At 39.8% G+C, this 19,972-nt stretch overlaps 1 protein-coding gene across 2 annotated transcripts; it reads left to right on the top strand.

Moving 5' to 3' along the window:
* The first annotated feature begins 11,366 nt into the window (after positions 1-11,366).
* Positions 11,367-12,254, top strand: LOC111594026 (glutamic acid-rich protein). 2 transcript variants are annotated; one of them, XM_023307140.2, is made up of 3 exons: positions 11,367-11,540; positions 11,593-11,911; positions 11,956-12,254. In XM_023307140.2, exons 1-3 carry the CDS (start codon positions 11,404-11,406, stop codon positions 12,244-12,246), a joined length of 747 nt encoding a protein of 248 aa, XP_023162908.2. In that variant the 5' UTR covers positions 11,367-11,403; the 3' UTR covers positions 12,247-12,254. The 2 variants fall into 2 exon arrangements, with proteins under 2 accessions (XP_023162908.2, XP_023162914.2); XM_023307146.2 differs by having other exon boundaries at positions 11,369-11,540; positions 11,967-12,254.
* Positions 12,255-19,972: the final 7,718 nt, after the last annotated feature.

Consider the following 19,972-nt stretch of genomic DNA (forward strand, 5'->3'; position numbering starts at 1 on the left):
TTTGCGACATTATGACGGCCTAATTGTTATCGTTGTGGTTACTATGTTGTGTAAATGGTCGAAGGCTTGCGGAATCGCTGCGAAATTGATGTACTTTGAAGCACCTTTTGTCACAGAGAACACCATGAGCAGCATTAGCGATGCAGTAAACCACACGGGCTTTAGATATTTGAATTTATCCATGTTGGGAAGCGTTTAAAATTTCAAAAGAAACACTTCAAATTTAGGCTAATGCCAAGTTTCTAAAATAAACACAAAATAGAAAACAATCGTCAAACCCTTTTGGGTTGCTACACTAAAATGTGAATATTTTCAAAAAGATTTTGTTAGAGTTGAAAGAAGACTAGAAGTAAAATGTGTAGAGTTTATAAGCAATACATAACAAGACCTGACGTTTCTTAAAGTATTTCACTGATATTTGAATAGTAGCCGCGCTCAATTTGAAATTTCAAATTCAAGTTATATTACTTCACTTACAAGTTTATTTTCAGGTCAATGGCTAATCGTTGTATTTTATAACATAGTAAAGTGTTTCGTTCATAAAGAGATTCATAGAATATATACCTCTTCTTCTTGTGTCTGATTACAGATGACCGCTTGGACTTTGCGATTCTTTGATCACTAAATAATTTCAGAAGACAATTTAAGCAAAACATTCAATTAGAGTTTTTATATACATTTATTTATTTGACGTTCCGTTTAATTGGATATGACTATATTTTCATAGAAGAAAATAATTAAGTTTAATAATTTTATTTAATTGATACCTGAGTTACAGCTTAAGATGTATCTACTGCATTCTTCTTATAGACTAACCGACAGGTGTATATCGTTCAATTGAACAGTTTTAATGCAAAGATAGATATATTCAGATAGTTTTACTTTAATTTTCACTCATTTCCATGCAGGTTGCTGTATGTTCCTAAGCAGATTTGGAAATCAATCGATTGGCAATCAGAGACTCAGTCACGTCGCATATGAAACGATGATGGTAGGAAAACCAATCAGCCAGCTGCTCAAATTGGAGTTGGGGCTAAAACAATCTATCACGTATGTAATTCCCATGAAAAATTTATGTATAGAGGTGTGGATAGAGGGACGGAGAGCGAATGGGTGTGGGGAGTAGGAGCTGAAACGGGAGCCAAATTGTTGTAGGTGAAATTATAATTTCGTGCAACTGAACAGTCGAATCAATCGAATCTCAAGTCACATGTTGCAGCAGCAGCAGCAGCAGCAGCAGCAGCAGCTGGGGCGTTACCAATCGATTCGCCAAACGCAATGCACATGCCACATGGACTAGTTTTTAAGATGTGGCCAGGTTCAAAGCCCGAGAGGTTCAGGCCACATAATTTTATTGTGTTGTTGCTGTTGTAGTTGTTGTTGTTTTTGTGGCGCAGCTAATGAAAAGCAATCGCACGATCTCAGCGAACTCTTGCTGATCCTTGTCTGGGTGCTTGGTGCGTGGTGCGGGGCTGGCAACACGTAGAGCCCAATTTTTTTAAGCATTTCGCCAGCTACTTGTTACGGGTCAGATAGCTAGAGGGAGAGCGAGAGGGTAGGCTGGGTAGGGGCCCATCATCAATTCGCTGGCTGCCTCTCATAATCCCATGTTTGTTTGCATTAGGCACTGCAGACAGGCTGCAATTATGTCGTTCGGCTGTTCTGCAATAGCAACAGCAGTAGAGGCAGCAGCAGCAGCAACAGCAGCAGCTCTCAGCTCAGCAAGTCGTCTGAATTTTCGCTGCGGTTTTTGGCATTTTGATTGCCGTAGACTTTGTGGCGCATATGAATTATGGACCCAGTTTTTGGTTTCAGTTCGGCTGACAGTCAGAGAGTCGAGAGTCACATTCTTTGGGTCTGCACTTTGGCTTTGCCCATCGATTGGGAATTGCGATTGCCACTGTGATTGCTACTGCGATTGCGATTGCGTTTGCCATTTGCCCATTTGTTGGTTAGTAGATCATGGGAAAAGTCGCCTTAAAGGTTTGTTCATTTGCTCGCGTTTGAAAGCGCGCCAAAACGCGTGAGTGCAGATTATCATCAAATTATTCTTTTCGTAATTTCTAAATGTAGTTAAGACGCATTATAAAAAGACGCTATCTATGACCTTTGGATATTTGAAATGCCTTAAAGTAAACTTTAGATTATAGTTTTAGAAAATTCAAAAACTTAAATACAGAAATTGCTTCAAAAATACTCGCTTGCCTTTATAAACGCGCTGGAAACGCTGCAATAAGCCGCCTGTTTTGCTGACTTCATCGCGCTGCTTTTGCTATTAGCCTCATAATTTTGCTGCTTATAATGCTTTGTGTGATACGAAATTAACACTCGGCTAGGCTCGCACACTAGGCAAGCACACACACAAACACCCTCTCTACACACATGCATAAATTATGCCAAAAACACAGCCAACCCTCTGAACGGGTCTTGCGGTTTTTTTCGCGTCTCTCGTTAATGAGTGAAAAGTCGTGTTAAACATTTAATACACATGTTGTTGCTGTTGTTTCTTTGCATTTTTGGGCCAATTTTTGTATTTTCGTTGTTGGCGTTCATAATTTATGTGCTTGAAGTGCGTTGCGCGTTTTGAACGCGTTTTTTATGCGGTCGCGTGTCGCCCACAATTCGTGCGGTTCTCCGCTTTGGGTAATTGAATTGCGCGTGTTTTTTCCTGCTCATTTTTGGTCATTTATTATGAGCATTCGCTGTTGGTGTTTTCGTCAGAAATTGGCAACAATTCAGACCCTTTTTCTGTTTGAGTGCATTCGCAAAAGAAATATGTGGCACTTAATTGCCAAGCATTAACATATTTAAAGCAAGATTTTCTCTAGCTTAAATTGAATCCAGGCGTAACTCAATAAACCTCAATAAAGCTCAAATTGTGCTTAATAATATATTGATTGCTATCGATTGGAGCAGCAATAAAATTTCAGCCAAATCATCACTGAAAAAACCGAATCGAAATAAAACACAAGAGGCCAGCAAACTGAATGGCAAATCATCGCAGGCTCTGCATAGGTCTCCAAGGAGACAATTTAAATTGAGCTCAGGACAAGCCACAGACGATGTCTGCGACGAAGCCAAATAGACGAACAAGAAATGTCTATAAAAATGGTTAAAACAAACTTTTAGCTGCATTGCTCGAATGCTTTTGCCTGACTGAATTTTCAGATTTCGCATTTAAATAATGTACTCGAAAAGTTTTTTCTCTTTTTCTTTCGATTTTCGCGCGGTAAATGAGTTTGCAATTTATTTGCGTATAGATTCTTCTTGCAAATAGATTGTAATGAATTTACAAAAATCATTGGCAGCAACAACAACTGGAGAGGAGACATTCGACAGATAAGCGCAGACATTTCCCTCTCTATATAATACGCTTTTAATGAGCATTTGGGGGCAGGTGGGGCAGGTAAGGGGCATTGCGAAAGAGGGGGAGGGCGATGCTGGGGGTTGGTTTCGTCCGCGAGCTGTCAATTAAATTAAATGCGAGACTTTTCTTAATTTCGATTGCGTGTCCCCCCGCCACCCCCTGCCATCCCATTCGATATCTGTGGAGTCATGCAATGACAATACTTGATTACCATGGACACGCCAGGATCGAGAGAAAAGCCAAATGGCACTGCATTTGTGTTGGAAATCAAATTTAATTACTTTGCGCACATGCAGCGAGTTTTTGTGCGTTCCACTAATTTGTTTATCCCCATTTATTTGTAGCATGCTTTGGGGCGTCTCTTTAAGTTTTCCCTCGAGAATAAGAGGCGGCTTTAATATATTATGAATTTCTCACACTTCCGCAAGAATGATACAATTTATACATGAAAAAATTATAGGAATGTAAAATAAAAAATCTAGTATAATAATAGCAGGAGACATTCAATGTTGAATAATTTAATATTTGAATAGAATAATAAATTGTAATTATAAAATATTAAAAAAATTTAATATAATAAATATATATAATTATAATTAATATACTCTATATAAGGCAAACCATATATAATAATATCGATTAAGCAAATAAACTAATAAACTATTTATTTTCTAACAAATTAGACAAATGACAAATTAACAAATGAGACTTATAAGATTTACATTTTAGTAAGTGAAATGAAAATTTGCAAATGATGAATTTATATTTACTCATTTTATTTCTTATTGCAAATATAAATGTAACTTTAGAATTTCTTAAATTAGCTATAAAATTACTCTGACGGTCGAGGGAGTTTAGTTGAAAAAATGTAGTATTTTCTAAATAATTCTCCAATTCAAATCGCATTTCTGGTTAGCTTTACAACATATTCTTTGTACTCTACTGCTCGAATATATAAAATTAAGATGTATTATGATTTTTGTGAAATTATTTTGAATGCTTCACTGCGCCCTTTCAAAGACAGCTTCAGTTGAGACTTCTGCTTTTTTCTCTATTTTGTAAAGAATGCCGAATATACAGATACAGAAAAGGAGTGCGAGTGGAGCCTGAGCTGCTTCGCCTTGATAGCCCATAGGAATTTGCAGCAGCTGTAGCAGTAGCAGTCGCCGCACAAAGTGGAAATTATCGCCCCACATATATAGAGCAGCCAGAAGGGGTCTGCAGAAAGGGCGGACAGGCTTTGGAGTGTTTGCATTGCCTGGGCACAACTTTTGCCCAGTTCCAAGTACAAAGACGAGTGAGTGAGGTGTATGTATTGGGCGTAGGCGGCGCTCCTTTAGGCGTCTGCAAATCTCAAAAATGCACACAGACTTCGCATCCGTTGCGCCGTGGCTACCCGTAAGCCGTATGCCGAATGCCGTATGCTGTCTAACCCGTAGCCCGCAACCCGCAACCCGCAACTCGTATGCCGTGTGCCGTATCCATGAGCTGCTGTGGCGTCGTCTGGCAAGGCGATTTAGCAAATTAAAAGGTTTTTAATGCATGGAGTGCGCTTTTACTTATTTCATAATTTGAATGCCAACTGCCGGCAAGCTTTTCTTTTTTTGGCCTAGACTTTTGGGGATTTCTTTTTCTTTTATATTTTTTTCTTTTTACCCTGATTTTTTGGAGCCCGGATTTGTCTTGGAGCCGCGCACTAGGCGCTTCGCAATTTCCGTCAGGCAGGTACGAGTTTGAGAGCGTAGGTGAAGAATTTATGAGCTGCATTCACACAGGATATGAGAAATACTTTTTAATTGTGCAATAAATTGAAATGTCTAAGACCCCGACCACAACATATAAATAAATATTTAGTTGCTTGGAAATGAGTTTTTAATTTTGGCAAAAGGTCTGAAGTGCTTATTTGTGCAGCTCTTGGACGAATGGCAAAGGATGTTTAGCAAAATGCCATAAGCAAAGCGGTGAAGGGAAACATGAGAAGGGAAAATATAGTGCAGACACTGTGTAGATTGTGACTTATATATAGATATATATAATAAGTGTATAATAAACAATATTGATATTAATGTACATATATACATTACTTTAAATATTCTTATGTCGCTTATATAGTACATCTACTTAAATACTTATATATCGATGTACAACATATTCGTTTGTATTAAGTGTATCCCTGTTGAGTTAATTAAATATGGCTTATCTCTTGTTTTTCATCTATTAATTTCCTAATGGAATTGCTGTCTTCACACATGGCCCACAGCCAATACCAAACCTGACAAGATTAAGTAATCTGTATTCCACAGAATCCCCCTCTCCGAAGCCCAACCGCAAATTACGCACTTGACTACCAAATCGAGCATTGTTGGAAAATGGGAAATTGCTAACTTTTCGCAATGCTTAGAGGGCGAGGGACGATGTGCGGCATCTAGGCTGGGTGTGTGTTAAAAAACAGAACAATTGTCACGTGTCGTCGTCGCCTTCGTCGCCCTTTTTGCGCTGCTTGGAAAATTGTTGGCAGAGCATATCAAAGATTTTCACTTGCGCATCGGAAAATTGGCAAGTGGCAAGTGGCTGTCGCGGGGTTGGGAAAACACCCTCCTCCACATCGTTTGCCAATTTTGCGAATTTTGGGTTATTAGGTTTTCCTTTGTGTGTGTGTTTTATATTAGAGCTGGGGTTTGGCGGTTAGAATGGAAAGGGAGTGGGCCAAGTCGAGGCTTATGAATGTTCGATTGCGTGTTGTTTTGTGGCCAAGTACGAGAATTTAAGCAGTGCAATAAATGACAGTTGGAATTTTTGATAAATGTCAACGCGTGTGGCATAAAACTAGAGTGAGAGAAGGCGGGCGGAATGGGTGGGTGTGGCAGGGTGTGTGACAGTCGTAACGACTTGATTGCTTGGAAAAGTGAGAGAAACTTTTCAGCTTGAGGGTATTTTCATACAACTCGCAAATTAAGCCAATTTAACAAAAATTTGCATGCGGGAAATTTGAGCTAGCCGGAGTGAGTGGCTGGTGGAGTACTTAACTGCATGAATTGGGCATGTGTCTAATGGTCTTAAAGTGTGCCAAGTGTGGAGGATTTCTTCAATTCCCTCCTTGACAAGTATTCGTGAAAAATATAATGGAAATGGACTACAATTTCCTTGACTTGATTTATGGTGCCTGTGGTTAACTCCATAACGAGCTGTTCTAGTGCAAAAGCGCAGCGAAGGCTTAGACCACGCGACAGTGGCTTGCAGTTCCTGGATCAACAATAATAATAGAAATAATAAAGGCATTGTGCACAATAGTGTCCCACAGCCCTTGCCTTCAATGGAGTCGCACTTGGGCTTTTGTTTATGACGCAGTAATATTGAAATCTGGATAATTGTGCAAAAGGATGTGAAAAACCGCAAATACTTTGCTGGCAACATCCAGAGACCCATTCAAACCCAAGCGTAGATATCTTGAGCACAATTTTAGTGCTGCGACAAGGACCTACAAAGAACCAAGCGAAATGGTCAACAACTGAGCTAAAGTGGACCACAGTAAGAAAGAGAGGGAGAAAGGGAGAGAGAGAGAGACGGAGTTAGAGCTCTGTCATGCAGAAAGTGGTCAACATTTTTGCCAGCGCCATGGGCAAGAATAAAAGACGCCAAATGCGAAATGCAGCAGCAAAGGTAGCAATCATAGTTCCATAGAGTCCAGAGCAACAACAACAACAACAACAACAACAACAACAACAACAACAACAACAACGACAACTATTATAACTACTACAGCTAGAGCAGTGAAAAGTAATAATAATAACCTTCTCCTAACTTCTGCTTCTGCTTCTGCTTCTGCACTTGCGGTAATAAACCAAAGACATTTCAGTTTTGAGCTCGTAAACTCGTAAATGCGGCTATGCAAAAAGGCAAATTAAAAGAGCAACCAGCCAGCCAGCCAGCACCGAATTAAATGAAATATTTTTCAAAAAAATGTTCAATAGCTCGAATAACAAGGTTTGTGGAAAACAAAGGAAATGTTTATGAATTCGACTAAATTAAGAGAGCTAGTCTACAGAAAGGATAACTGATAAATAGAAAAGAGCTGAAATAACAATTTTAGTATGTATTAGAGGAATATGCAAAAAAAAATAAGTTAATATATTGGAATAAATTAATATTTTCAAAATTCAAACTCGATTTTCAATGAGAAAAATGTATTAACTTATAAAAGAGCTTGATAAAAAATATTAATCAAACCAGCTTGTATAAAATGAAATAAGTGAACAAGTTAACTAATTCATATCCGTATATTAAATAATTCAACTAATATTTAATCTAATTAGAGCTATTTCAAAACCTTTGTCACCTCTTAAAATATAAAATCATATTGTTCATATTAAAAGTATAGGTAAAGATGTGTCCAACTATCAAGAGTAAAATGGAATAAAATGAAATGAAGAATTGACGAATTGAAATTGCAATTATTATTGCTCTGCACTAACTTTACTAAAATGTATCTAACTAAAAATCTCTTGAAATCTCAACCATTGCTTCAGCAGCTAAAGCAGAAATCCTTACAAACATAACTTCACATAATCTGACGTTAATTTCTCTTAAATTCCCTCAACACCGAAGCTCATTCAAATTTCTGAGCCCTAAGTAAAAATAATGCAAATGCTGAAGTGCACAAAAATTGAACAACAAAAATTGCATTCGCTTTCATATGCAGCAGGCGCATAATTCAAAGCACCTTTGACCCCCTCTGAAAGAATATTCCAAAAAAATAGAAAAATACCCCAAAATAAAAATTAGCTACAGCTCAACCTCAGATCTCATCAACTCATTTGCTTCGTCTGAGCCATCTCAAAGGACTTTTTTGTTCATAATTAATGCTCGCACAGAGCAAATGTTCAAAGATATTTTTCGCCCTTTCTCCGCTGCCCAAATGCCTTTTGTGCAAATGTCAAGAGCAGCGACAGCCGAAACAATCAAAAATAAAATGCAAAAGCGCGCAAAAGTGCAAACGACTTTTACCTTTATTTTTTACTGTTACTTTTCTCTCTTGTGTCTTTTTTGGCATATGCAAATGAGTTGGCAGGACCTGCCCAACCGAATGACAGACAGGCAAACACTTTCTTCGCATGTGAAGGCTGAAACTGGAACTGCATCATTTCAGCCTCGCAGTTTGTTTTGACTGGCTGCCTAGCTGGCTAGGTGCCTCGGTGCCTGAGTGCATGGGTGCCTGGCTGCCTGCTCGGCTGTCATGATTTATTTACTCACGGCGTGCGCGTATTTATCAAACTCTAATTAATCGGTGATAAACCGATCAAGACGCTAAATGCTGAGCTACACGAAGCCGCCAACCCAGTCGAGAAACAAGTTTCAACTCCCAACTCTCGACTCTCAAGTGGAGTCTGCCAGCTTGCGGTTTCTGTTTCATAGTGTGCATCCATTACCATGTGATTTGCTCGACTCCAACTCGCATCCAAGTGCCGCTTTGCCCATTTGGCGAGTATTTTGTTGTATTTGCTAAAGCAATTTGCTTTATACTCCCCAAACTGGACTGGCTCCCCAGCCCCCATCTGCTTTTACCTCTGCGATTGCCGATGCAATCAATACATGCTCGTGTCCAGCAAATAATAGACTTCAAACTGGCATTTTAAGCGTTTCTACTCTGTGTCTCTGCCTCTTTCTCTCTCTCTTTCAAGCTCGCTCTCTGCCACTCTTTCCCTCTCTCTCTTTCTATATATATATATATATATATATAGTTTGGGTTATGGGTATCTCATGTTTCCGTGTGCTAAAATTTTTCTTTCAAATGCACACATAGTTAAGCCAGTAATAGTTGAAGTTTGAGTTGCAGCAAGCAATTTCAATATAAAGGGTGTTCTTTTGGTAAGTGTTTAAAGGCAAAGAAAATCAAAATGAATTGGGCTTGTCTCTAATATTCTTGTCTCTATTCGTTCACCTTACTTAAATTATTGTGCAAGCTGAATATGATGGAAATGAACTCTAATTTATTGCTTTTATTTCTAGAGACTATATGTTCTAGCTCAGTCAATATACTCTAACACAGACTATTTATATATGTGTCAATGAAGCTTTTTCAGATTGAATCTTAAGGTTGAACACCCTGTAAAATGCATTACATTAAACTTTTAACATTATGTATCAGCTCTAACCAACTCAAACACACAAATACTTTTCTTCCAAGTATAACTCATATGGCAACATAACCATTATCAGTTAGAATTGCGAATGTTAGATGGCTTTGAAGCAATTGGCATTGAATCGTAAAGCTAAAACACCCTGTATATGTTTAAGAAATTAATTCAGATGATTTGTGCCATCGAAACGTCGTTTATTATTTATAAAACTCTCAATTGATGTGAATTAGCCAAGAGTCAAATTAACTTGTAAACGAGAATTCCATTTGGACCAGAATTATATAGAACGGAACACCCTGTTTTCATAGCATAGCAATGACCTCTAATCCACTTTGGCAAATCAATTTATTAGCCATGTATGACTTATGCCTTTTTAAATGTGCGCTTGCATGTGTTGCCTAGTTTAAAGTTGAACGTTTATAGGTTGGCTCCCTCCCTCCGCCACACTTGCGTCGCTGTCCCCAGCCCCTTCGACTTGTTCATTTTGTTTGGGGGCAGTCCGCACAGAAGAGGCGCAACAAATTTATGTTAACATGCACTGCGTAGCGCCCTCTGGTGTGTAATTTGGCGTTGTTTAGGCATCACGATTAAAGTTTTCGCCTTGACCACGGCCAAGAGTCCCCAGCATTGAGTACGAGTGGGGGCCATAAAAAATATGTGTGTGTCTAAAAGCGGATGCATGGGTGTAAGCCATGATTATCGCGGCTATAAATGATATGTGTGAGCTGGTCTAACCAAACTCGAGAGCTGGACCCCAGCTCGGGCCACATCTCGTTTTGTGTTTCTGTTGCCCCGTTTAGCGTCCGACATGAGCGTGTGAAATACACAATGGGCGTGGTCGTAGCGATGCAACGCTCGCACTGCAAATGTATTTATTTATGGTTTAATAATTACAAGTAGCAGCAGCATAAGACTTGAGCCCGGCTGAGCCAAACTCAATAAACGGTTAAGTAGAAAAAATCTATTAAATATATTATATATATGCTGTAAATATTTAAACCGTTGCAGGCGCCACTTGTTACACAAAAAAATAAATAGATAAACAAGTTAAACAGTAGCCTGTACTAGACTAGAGGTTGTTAGTGCCACAGACTTCAAAAATTACAATATACAATCTGCTTTTACCTATTTCTATCTTTATATCTTCCTCGGTGCTTCGTTTTATTATCTTAAATACTCTTTTCATTAATTAATTTTTTACTTCTTTTATTTTCATCTTCTTTTTATTGAATGCGTGACTTATCCTTAACCTAGACACTACAAGTGCAATATACCCTTTTCACACATACATGCTGTAGTACAGAGTATACAGTTAGTTAGTTTTTATGGTGCAAGTTGTGGGCTGCATGTCTGCGACTCTGGTCGTTTCGCAGAGGACCAGGCGTCACTTTGAATATAAACGTTAAGTATAAAATTGAAAAAGCCATTTTGCTGCCAATTTAGCAAACACTTAAACCAATTTTGCACTTCAATCCACTGACGCACACACAAAAAAACCTTCAAGTCCCAGTTGCCACACATCCAAAAAAAATAGAAAGGATAGACGAGACAGAGCGGCGGGATATGCATCAGGCTTTTGCACTGCCATTGGCATTGGCATTGACGCCAACAACAGGAACAAGCAAGGAAAGAGATGAAGGCGAGAACGTTGCCAACAAAGTGTGAAAATGTCAAGTCGTAAACTGTTCATGGGACACCACAGTCGGATGAGGAGCTCGAAGTGGGGACTATCTAGCTGGGATAGCTCGAATAAATGCAGTTACTGCGATATAGAGCTGGGGCTGCATCCTGTTGGCATTGTGGAAACAATCGAAATCTCACACTCTGTGCGACTTCTGTCAAGTTACTTGAATGCTGCATAAATAGTTATGCTTACAACTATTAGCTCTCGATTTGAAAATGTCGTGTATTTGCCAGTATATAATCGGTTCTTCAGCCTCAATGAATGGCAACGAGGAGCCCATCGGATTTCCACTACCCAGTGCTAGCGAGCATGATGTTGTGTCTGCCATAGGCGAGGATAGTCCTGGCAATGGGTGAGACTGAGAGATCATTCGATTAGAATTAAAGCTGAATGTTTTCAATTAGCTCCACAGATCCTGTCACAGATGATACGAAGATATCTGTGTGTGTCTCCGAGCTGGCCGATTGTCGCGCCGAGAACTGGCTACTTAAGAAAAAGCTGGAAGAGCATGTGCTTACAATCCAGAATCTAGAGCATCTGATGACCACAATAATGGACAAACAGCACAAGATGCTGGCCGATGTGTTTCAACTGCGCCAACGAAATCAGGAACTCCAAACCGAATGCAATCTGCAACGTGAATACCACACGATGGAACGTAATGCCCTGATGAAGGAGCTTTGCAATGCTAAAAGCCTCAACAGGGACCACATGTGTGCACTGGTGAGTTAGTAGTTTGTTCGTACTTAACTACATTAAGACTACAGCTTGCCATCAGAGTGGTGAGGAGGATGTGTCTATCGAATCGGATGGTCGGGAATATGAGGAGCAACCCGAGAGCGATGTGGACAAGGATAATGAGGATGGGTATGAAGATGAACGGTCTGCAGGCTCCTCGGCTGATTCCACAGCTCCATCCTCGGCCAATGTTTCGATGTATTCCAATGACTCAGATTCCGATGAGAGCGAGGAGGAGGAACAGGAATCTGAGAATGAGCTGGACGACAGCTCAGGTACTGAAAGTGAATCCGACTAGATTAAATTGTATTTTATTTTAGTTAACATATATTTTGATCGTCTGCTTAGATATTTATTTGAGAACAATATTTATTCCCTACTTAATTAAAGTTACGGCTCGTTCATAATTTTGTGCCTTGAAGCGAGTGTGACATATCGATCTCATCGCTATTTTAAGCTTTATCACTGTTTCTTACCCGCTCTCGCATTAAAAAATCAAAATCACAAAAACGTGACAATCGCTCAAAACAAACGAAATAAATTTCTAAATAACGTGACAGTGCGACAAACAGGACGTCACAATGCTAAGCACAAAGCATTAAAACTCACGCAAAGTATTTGCATATCAAAATGCTGAACAAAACCTTTGCCAGACCGAGACTTCCAGCTTCCAACTCACAACTCTTAGTTGATTGAATGACTGACAAATAGAGAGAAAGAGCGAAGGAGATGAAGAGAGAGTGAGAGACAGAGAGAATGGGTAAGTGATAGAAAGAGAAACGAAGGACTGGGAAGCATTTAAATCACTGGCAAAAACGTGTTAAGTGTTTACCTATCGCAAAAGTTGAGACTCCGAAAAAAATACCAGAGTTTGTCTGCTAAATATCGAAAGTTGAATACCCTTTAATATAAAAGTGTAGTGGAAAAAGTTTATAAATATTGTACTCAAAAGTGCCAAAAATTAGTAAGGCATGAAGAGGATGATCGAGATAAACGATATTTTTGTAGTCTCAATACTTAAACAATTTCTTTTGATTCGATATACGATATATATAAATAATTAAATATATATATATGCATATATATAATGTCTTCAGCATGTCAGATCTATGTACTGTCTCACCAAGAAGACTTAACTGTCTGACTCATCTAGCATAGATAATCTTGAAAATATTTCTTTATTCATATTTCGCATTTAATAACAATTAACAATACCTTTTACAAGGGTATCACACAAAGAACCCAAACATCATAACCATAACGATGCTGCAGCCACACTCGCCTCACATGTCTGCCTTTTGGGACCGTGGAGCGTGTTACATGCTCTTCGTTATGCCCGCAGCAAGTGCCTGATAGAGGAATACAGGCGTGAGCTGGGCATGCAGTGTATGTGTATGTGTGCGAGTGCTTGGTGCTGGGGTAATTTATCAAGCCGCAAAAGTTTTTAGCACAAATGAGTCGTGGCAAGACAGGTCTAAAGGTCCTGCCTCCGTTTGCCGCACACAGGATTAATGAGTCTCGTGTGTTTTAGGTAAATCAGTGGACCCCTCACTTTCCTCTATCTCACGCTTCTTGGCCTGCGTACATCCTCGAGCCTGGGCTGGCAACACGTACTAATAATCCATCATCACATTCAAGTGTCAAGTTGTGGGCCTATAAAGATCGCTTATCACAGTTGCGACTTCGTGTATGTATATGTGTCTTTTTGTGAGCGTGTGTGGGTGATAAATTTTGGTTATAAGGCAAACAACAAAGCTGAAACACCAAATATCTTATAGTCACGATCTACAACATAGTTCACAGTACAAGCTTTACAAAGCTAAAAACAATTACTAGTTCATCATGCATTTCCTTTTTCTTCGAAAGAAATCTCAAAGGTTAGCTTTAATTATTTAAGATTTGCATATATCGCTTAAATAATCAACTCCAAGTACCATAACCCATTCACAACGCACTCCACACAATGACAATAAACTGAAAACTTCCTTTGTATAACAATTATTAATGACCGCAGACAACGACTCTATGCATATCGAGTCAAGAACTGTATGCGATATCATTTATCAGCTGAGAATTTGTTAAAAAAATACTTGTTGCGCACAAAAAAGATTTTCGTGTCACGTGAGAAGAAACAAACATGAATTTGACTGGCGTGCGGCTACCGGGGAAAAGCACCGAGACCCGGACTCTTACCCGCTTCCATTGCCAGAGATGTGAAACCGAACATGGCATAAAAGGATGGCGACTAAAATATTAATATGCGACGTGAAGCGCTGCGATGCGGCAACCTAAACGCTATGCAAATCGCATCATAAAAGGTAAAAAGATACCGAATTGTTGTTCCTCTGTTGTTATTGTTGTTGGTCAGCAAAGGTGTTGCTTTGTGGCTCCTTTGTGAAAGGTTGCCACCGAGGCGGCAGCAGCAGCAGCAACAACCAAAGTCGCAGCAACAAGTAGCACAAATTGCATGTGACCAGAGCTTGGAACTCCGTTTTGACTACCCTGTGGGCATGCCAGCGTGTTGAGAGATTAATGGATTTGGTTTGTGAATGACATTGAATTATATTGAAAGGCTTGTTAAGAGCAGACATATGAACACCGCTACTTACTGCTAGCTGGCAACTTGACGGACGAATAAAGTTGGTTTCAGGCTGTGCGGCTTGCTGCCGTTGAAAGGTCAACTGCTTTATGATATTTTAGAAAGGGTGGGCCACATAAATGGTCAGCTGCTGGCATGAAAACGACTTCTTAACAAAGTGACTTGTAAACTTCCTGATAAGTTCTCATGGTACATTTCGAACTACACCCGAAAGCCATACTAAACTAAATTTCTATGTCTGTGGTCAGCGTCGAAATAGTTTCTGTTAGCAGTGCAATGTAATTTTATTGAAGTTTTCTAATTTCATTGATTTGACATTCCAATAGGCAAAGGCAACATATATTTAGCTGCTTAAGTTATCCTCTGCTTACCTTTATATATGCAAATCAATCTGATAAGTCGTTCAACTGATTTAATCTGCAAACAAAATACAAAATGTTTCGTCGGATCATCGCCTACCTATTTACTGAAGCGAATAAAAATCAAAATAAAATGGAAACCTGCTGAGAAATGCCAGGCGAAATATAATTCGCGTGTTCTAAGCAATTTCAAACCAATAATCGTTGGGTGTCCTCTAAATTAAGTAACCAGAGCCATGCAAGCCCAAATGCAGACCTTATGAGCATGTTTGTCAATACGTTCACGAAGATATGTGAATGGCAATGGGAATGGAATGTGTGTGCGAGAGTTTGGCATGGGTGGGTGGAGATGGGTCCTATAAATGTTTTTATTTTGAGAACTAATCTAAAATTAAAATCATTTTGCGGTTGGCAAACAACGATAAATGGTTAGATGGATGGATGTATAAAAGGTTGTTGGAAATGTTGGTTGGCTGAGCGAATGATATATGACGATTGATATCAGCCAGGCCCGCAAGGCATGGCTGCATATACTTTTGTGCCCTAATGAGAATGACAAACCAACAATGCAAATATTACCCAAAAGTAAAAATAGAAAACAACAAATGAAAGGAAAGAAATCGAAAAACTCAATTAAACAAACACACGCAGACAGTTGGTTAGCTGGTTCTGTTAGCTGTTGTAGGGGCTGTTTTTTTTTATATTTGAGGTAAACTCTTCGGGGGTGGCGTTAATAAACAGTTTGATTTTAATCAATGAACCGCAAAAGCCAAAAATACATGAAAACGCCATCGAAAGGTAAATGATACGCGGGACAGACAAAGTTTTTTTAACTCCGCGCTGTTTAATTGTAAACCTCTTTCCGGTTATGCGAGACGTTTCATTCGTCCGATTAAATGCTTTCGTATTTTCGTTTGGTTTTATTTATTTTTTTGCCAACACACGGCAACTAAGCCAGCAACTTTCTTTGTGGAGGGTTAGCTACAGAAATTGTTTTCTCTTCTTCTTCTACTCTTTTTATATATTTTTATTTTAAGGGTTTGCTCATGCATATTTATGCCACTTATTTTTTTGTCAGTATACGAGCCAAACTCACAATTCGTATGCCTTTCATTTTGTATGTCTGTCGAGTTCTAAGTCGTTTGTTTTATTTGATTTCATTTAGCCTCCAAGCCGTAATTAGAAGTGGAAGGCCCCACATTGCCATTGAGTCGTAGGCCCATGAATATTTATGAGTATGGATTTAATAAATATTTTTATATATTTGCCTGTTAAGCTATTGGCTGTGCGCTGCATAGGTGCATTATACTGACAGGAAAGTCTCTCATTTTGTTTTGCGTTAGTCGAGCTCTTTTTATATAAACAACTTTGCCATAAGGTTAAAAATCTCCCAGCAGTAAAAGCTCTTTAGCTCAGCTATGCGGAAGTGCCAGACAAATCTTAAGTGCTAATGCGAAAGTCCAACATAAGCATATAGGTGAAAAAAAAAGAAAGAAAACACATGTTGCCAGAGCGGCTACAATTTGGTATCCAACATCGAGGCGAACTCCTAACGAGGCGAACGTACGATGAACGCGCAAGAGCCGAATCATACTAATTTCGAGTAGAGAAAACTATTTTCTAAATTAGAGAAAATCATATAGCTGGAACACACGTAAGTGGAGAGGCGAGTGGTGAGGCTTAGGCTTAAGTGCAACATGTGTTGCACCTAGAGTACCGCTACGATTACGATCGTTATCACCAAATCAGCGACGGAGGTTAATAGAGCTGTACGATCGATGGCAAAGTGCGATTTCGATTAACGATCAGCGCGCAGATCAGCAACGAAGCGGCACACATGATGGTCTCAGCTTCAGTTTCAGCTTCAGCTTTAGATGTGGACCCCGTTCTTTGCCACATTATTTGCAGATCTAGCACCTTGGCTACCAGCCAAGAGGCAGTGGTTCGTTCCGAGCGGCTGTGCACTTGACCACACTAATCCATCTTTATGGCAAAAATGTTGTGATAAAGCCTTGGCCGATCGATCGATCGATCGCCTGTGCCATACTCCGATTACGCTTAAGTAGACAGCAGGCTGCTTAACCCGCAGCTAAAGCGGTTGACTTTGACGAGATCCCAACGATCGTCAGTCGGCCGCTCGATCAGAGATCGTTCAGCAGCAGCAGCGGCAGCAGCATCAGCAGCAGCATCTGTTGTTCTGAAGATCATCTCGTTTTGGCTGGGCGTCATTTTTAGTAAATTACTTTAATAGTATAAACATAATCATTTGTATTGTGGCTGCTGCAAAAAAGATCTGCCAGTTGGTGGCTCGATCGTCAGATCGGCCCAGCATATGGCACTCGGTGCTTGTAGTGGGGAGCAGCAGCAGCTCGTGCCACGCTCTGCTGGTAATTTCTATCTAGTTATGACGCTGCGATCCCCCCAATCACAGTTATCTATCTAACAGTGAAAAATTGAAAATTGTACATGTGGCCAACACGAATGTTGCTGTTGTTGTTGCCCCTTTCAGCCAGCTTCGATCTTTTCTAGCTTTCAGGGCTCTATACGCATTGAAGCAATGGCAAAACCTAATTGTAGAGAGCCTTTAGAAAGGCTTATATGCAGCCAAATTGGCGTAGCTTGTTAAAATGAATGCCACAGAAGCCGAACAAAATTATTTCTCCAGGTAAAGGAGAGAAGCATAAAAAATAGATAGTTTGAATTTGTTCAAAGATACAACATCGAAAAACAGCAAACAGCAAAGTTTTTATATTATATTATGACACTGAATTAAGAATACAAAAAACTGGAAACAAATCTGTGGTATGTTAACCTGGCAATTGGTTACATTAAGTTTTTGTCTGTTTTAAATGTGTACAAGTTAACACATAACATTTAATATAGGGTATTTCATAAGTTTATAACCAACCCTCGCTATCGCGTGTTTCGTAAGTTAAGAAACAGCCCTCGCAATTGCGACACTGCATACTTTGTATCAGCGCGCTATAACTGCAATGGTCAGCGGCGGTAACCAGATACTTTTGTTTACTGCAAGAGTTTCCGTTATTGCCTAAGATTGCTGAGTCGGCTTGCCGACCATGACATTGTGGTGTGATGCGAGTTTTGGCTTAGCTTAAGTGAAATATTCTATGTAGCTAAAAATCAGTTTTGCATTGAAGTTTGAAGAATAAACCCGCACTACTCCGGCACACCGCCGTAATCAAATTGTTATATTTCTGATCATTGCTGAGCCACAAGGCCAGTTAATAGAAAAGGGGGTGAAGTCAAACCCTCCAACATAATCATCATAAGAAGATTATAATTACCCGATCAACGCTGGACCTGCCACCGACGCCTAGCTCATAGCTGGACCAGCAACTTATTGATTAAGACTATAAATACCCGATCAACGCTGGACCTGCCACCGACGCCTAGTTCATCGCTGGACCAGCAACATATTAATTGGCGCCCAACGTAAAAAAAAAAAAAAAAAAAAAAAAAAAAAAAAAAATTTTTTTTTTTTTTTTGGAATTTAAATCATATTAAACAAGCTTGCAGAAAAATTACGATTTATCCTGTCATTCACAAGAATTTCATATTGCGATTGCCTGACAACGTCATAGCCGAATGCGATGGAAAAACCCACACACTGCAGAGTTGCACCGCTTCACCTGGAGCCACCTTTTGTCGTCTGGCATTAGAGAGTTCATGTGCCAAAGAGCTCCATGCAGGTGGCACGGCACACTGTGAAATCCAGCCGAGCAACCTGGAAATAATCACCCACGTAGATGATGGAATCATCATTCTTAACGACGGGTCCGCAAGGATCCAGGTGGATAACGGCACTGAAATCCAAGTACACGGCACGCATCTCATTACGTTCGGGGACCGAGTCGCGATCAACGGGACTCTGTTTTACAACCACAACAACGTACGCAATAGAGTCCCGGGCATTGCCAACTCTCCCTTGCTGAACATCACTGCCAGCCAAGATGTCCTCAGCCTCCCTTATCTTCATCGTTTAAATGAACGTAATTTGGAGGAGATACAGCAATTCAAGAAAGACGCCGGAACTGATCAAGCTTATCGTGTGGCATTCATCATTGGAGGTATATGCTGTGCTTTAATCTGCATTGGCCTCACCCTTTGGCGGTTCATCGACGCAAGGAAGTCTGCGAAGCAATTACGAGAAGTCGTCGCCGGAATTGGGTCGGCCGAGGGCGGCCTTACACTTGAAGGGGGAGTAGTTAACACATAACATTTAATATAGGGTATTTCATAAGTTTATAACCAACCCTCGCTATCGCGTGTTTCGTAAGTTAAGAAACAGCCCTCGCAATTGCGACACTGCATACTTTGTATCAGCGCGCTATAACTGCAATGGTCAGCGGCGGTAACCAGATACTTTTGTTTACTGCAAGAGTTTCCGTTATTGCCTAAGATTGCTGAGTCGGCTTGCCGACCATGACATTGTGGTGTGATGCGAGTTTTGGCTTAGCTTAAGTGAAATATTCTATGTAGCTAAAAATCAGTTTTGCATTGAAGTTTGAAGAATAAACCCGCACTACTCCGGCACACCGCCGTAATCAAATTGTTATATTTCTGATCATTGCTGAGCCACAAGGCCAGTTAATAGAAAAGGGGGTGAAGTCAAACCCTCCAACATAATCATCATAAGAAGATTATAATTACCCGATCAACGCTGGACCTGCCACCGACGCCTAGCTCATAGCTGGACCAGCAACTTATTGATTAAGACTATAAATACCCGATCAACGCTGGACCTGCCACCGACGCCTAGTTCATCGCTGGACCAGCAACATATTAATTTACATATTTCATTTTATTCTTAAATATCTAAGCATTGCTGAGACTCTGCTTAAGCGTAATACCCCCATCTTGAGCATTCTTTAAAACTATTTTAAAGCTTCCCTCGAGTTTCTCTTGGTTTTTTTCTGTGTTGAATTGTGTCTCGTGGTGTTAATTTTAAGTCTCTCTGTGTCTACTAGATAACAGGCGTTTCACTCCTTTTTTTATCAGATTCATAACTTCGCCTTTTTTTCAATCTACGTAGTCTACTGCTCTTTTGTAATTATCGATTATTTTCTG

This window comes from Drosophila hydei, unplaced genomic scaffold, assembly GCF_003285905.1.
Source record: "Drosophila hydei strain 15085-1641.00,03,60 unplaced genomic scaffold, DhydRS2 tig00000060-arrow-pilon, whole genome shotgun sequence".
In the NCBI taxonomy this organism is placed as follows: Eukaryota; Metazoa; Arthropoda; class Insecta; order Diptera; family Drosophilidae; genus Drosophila; species Drosophila hydei.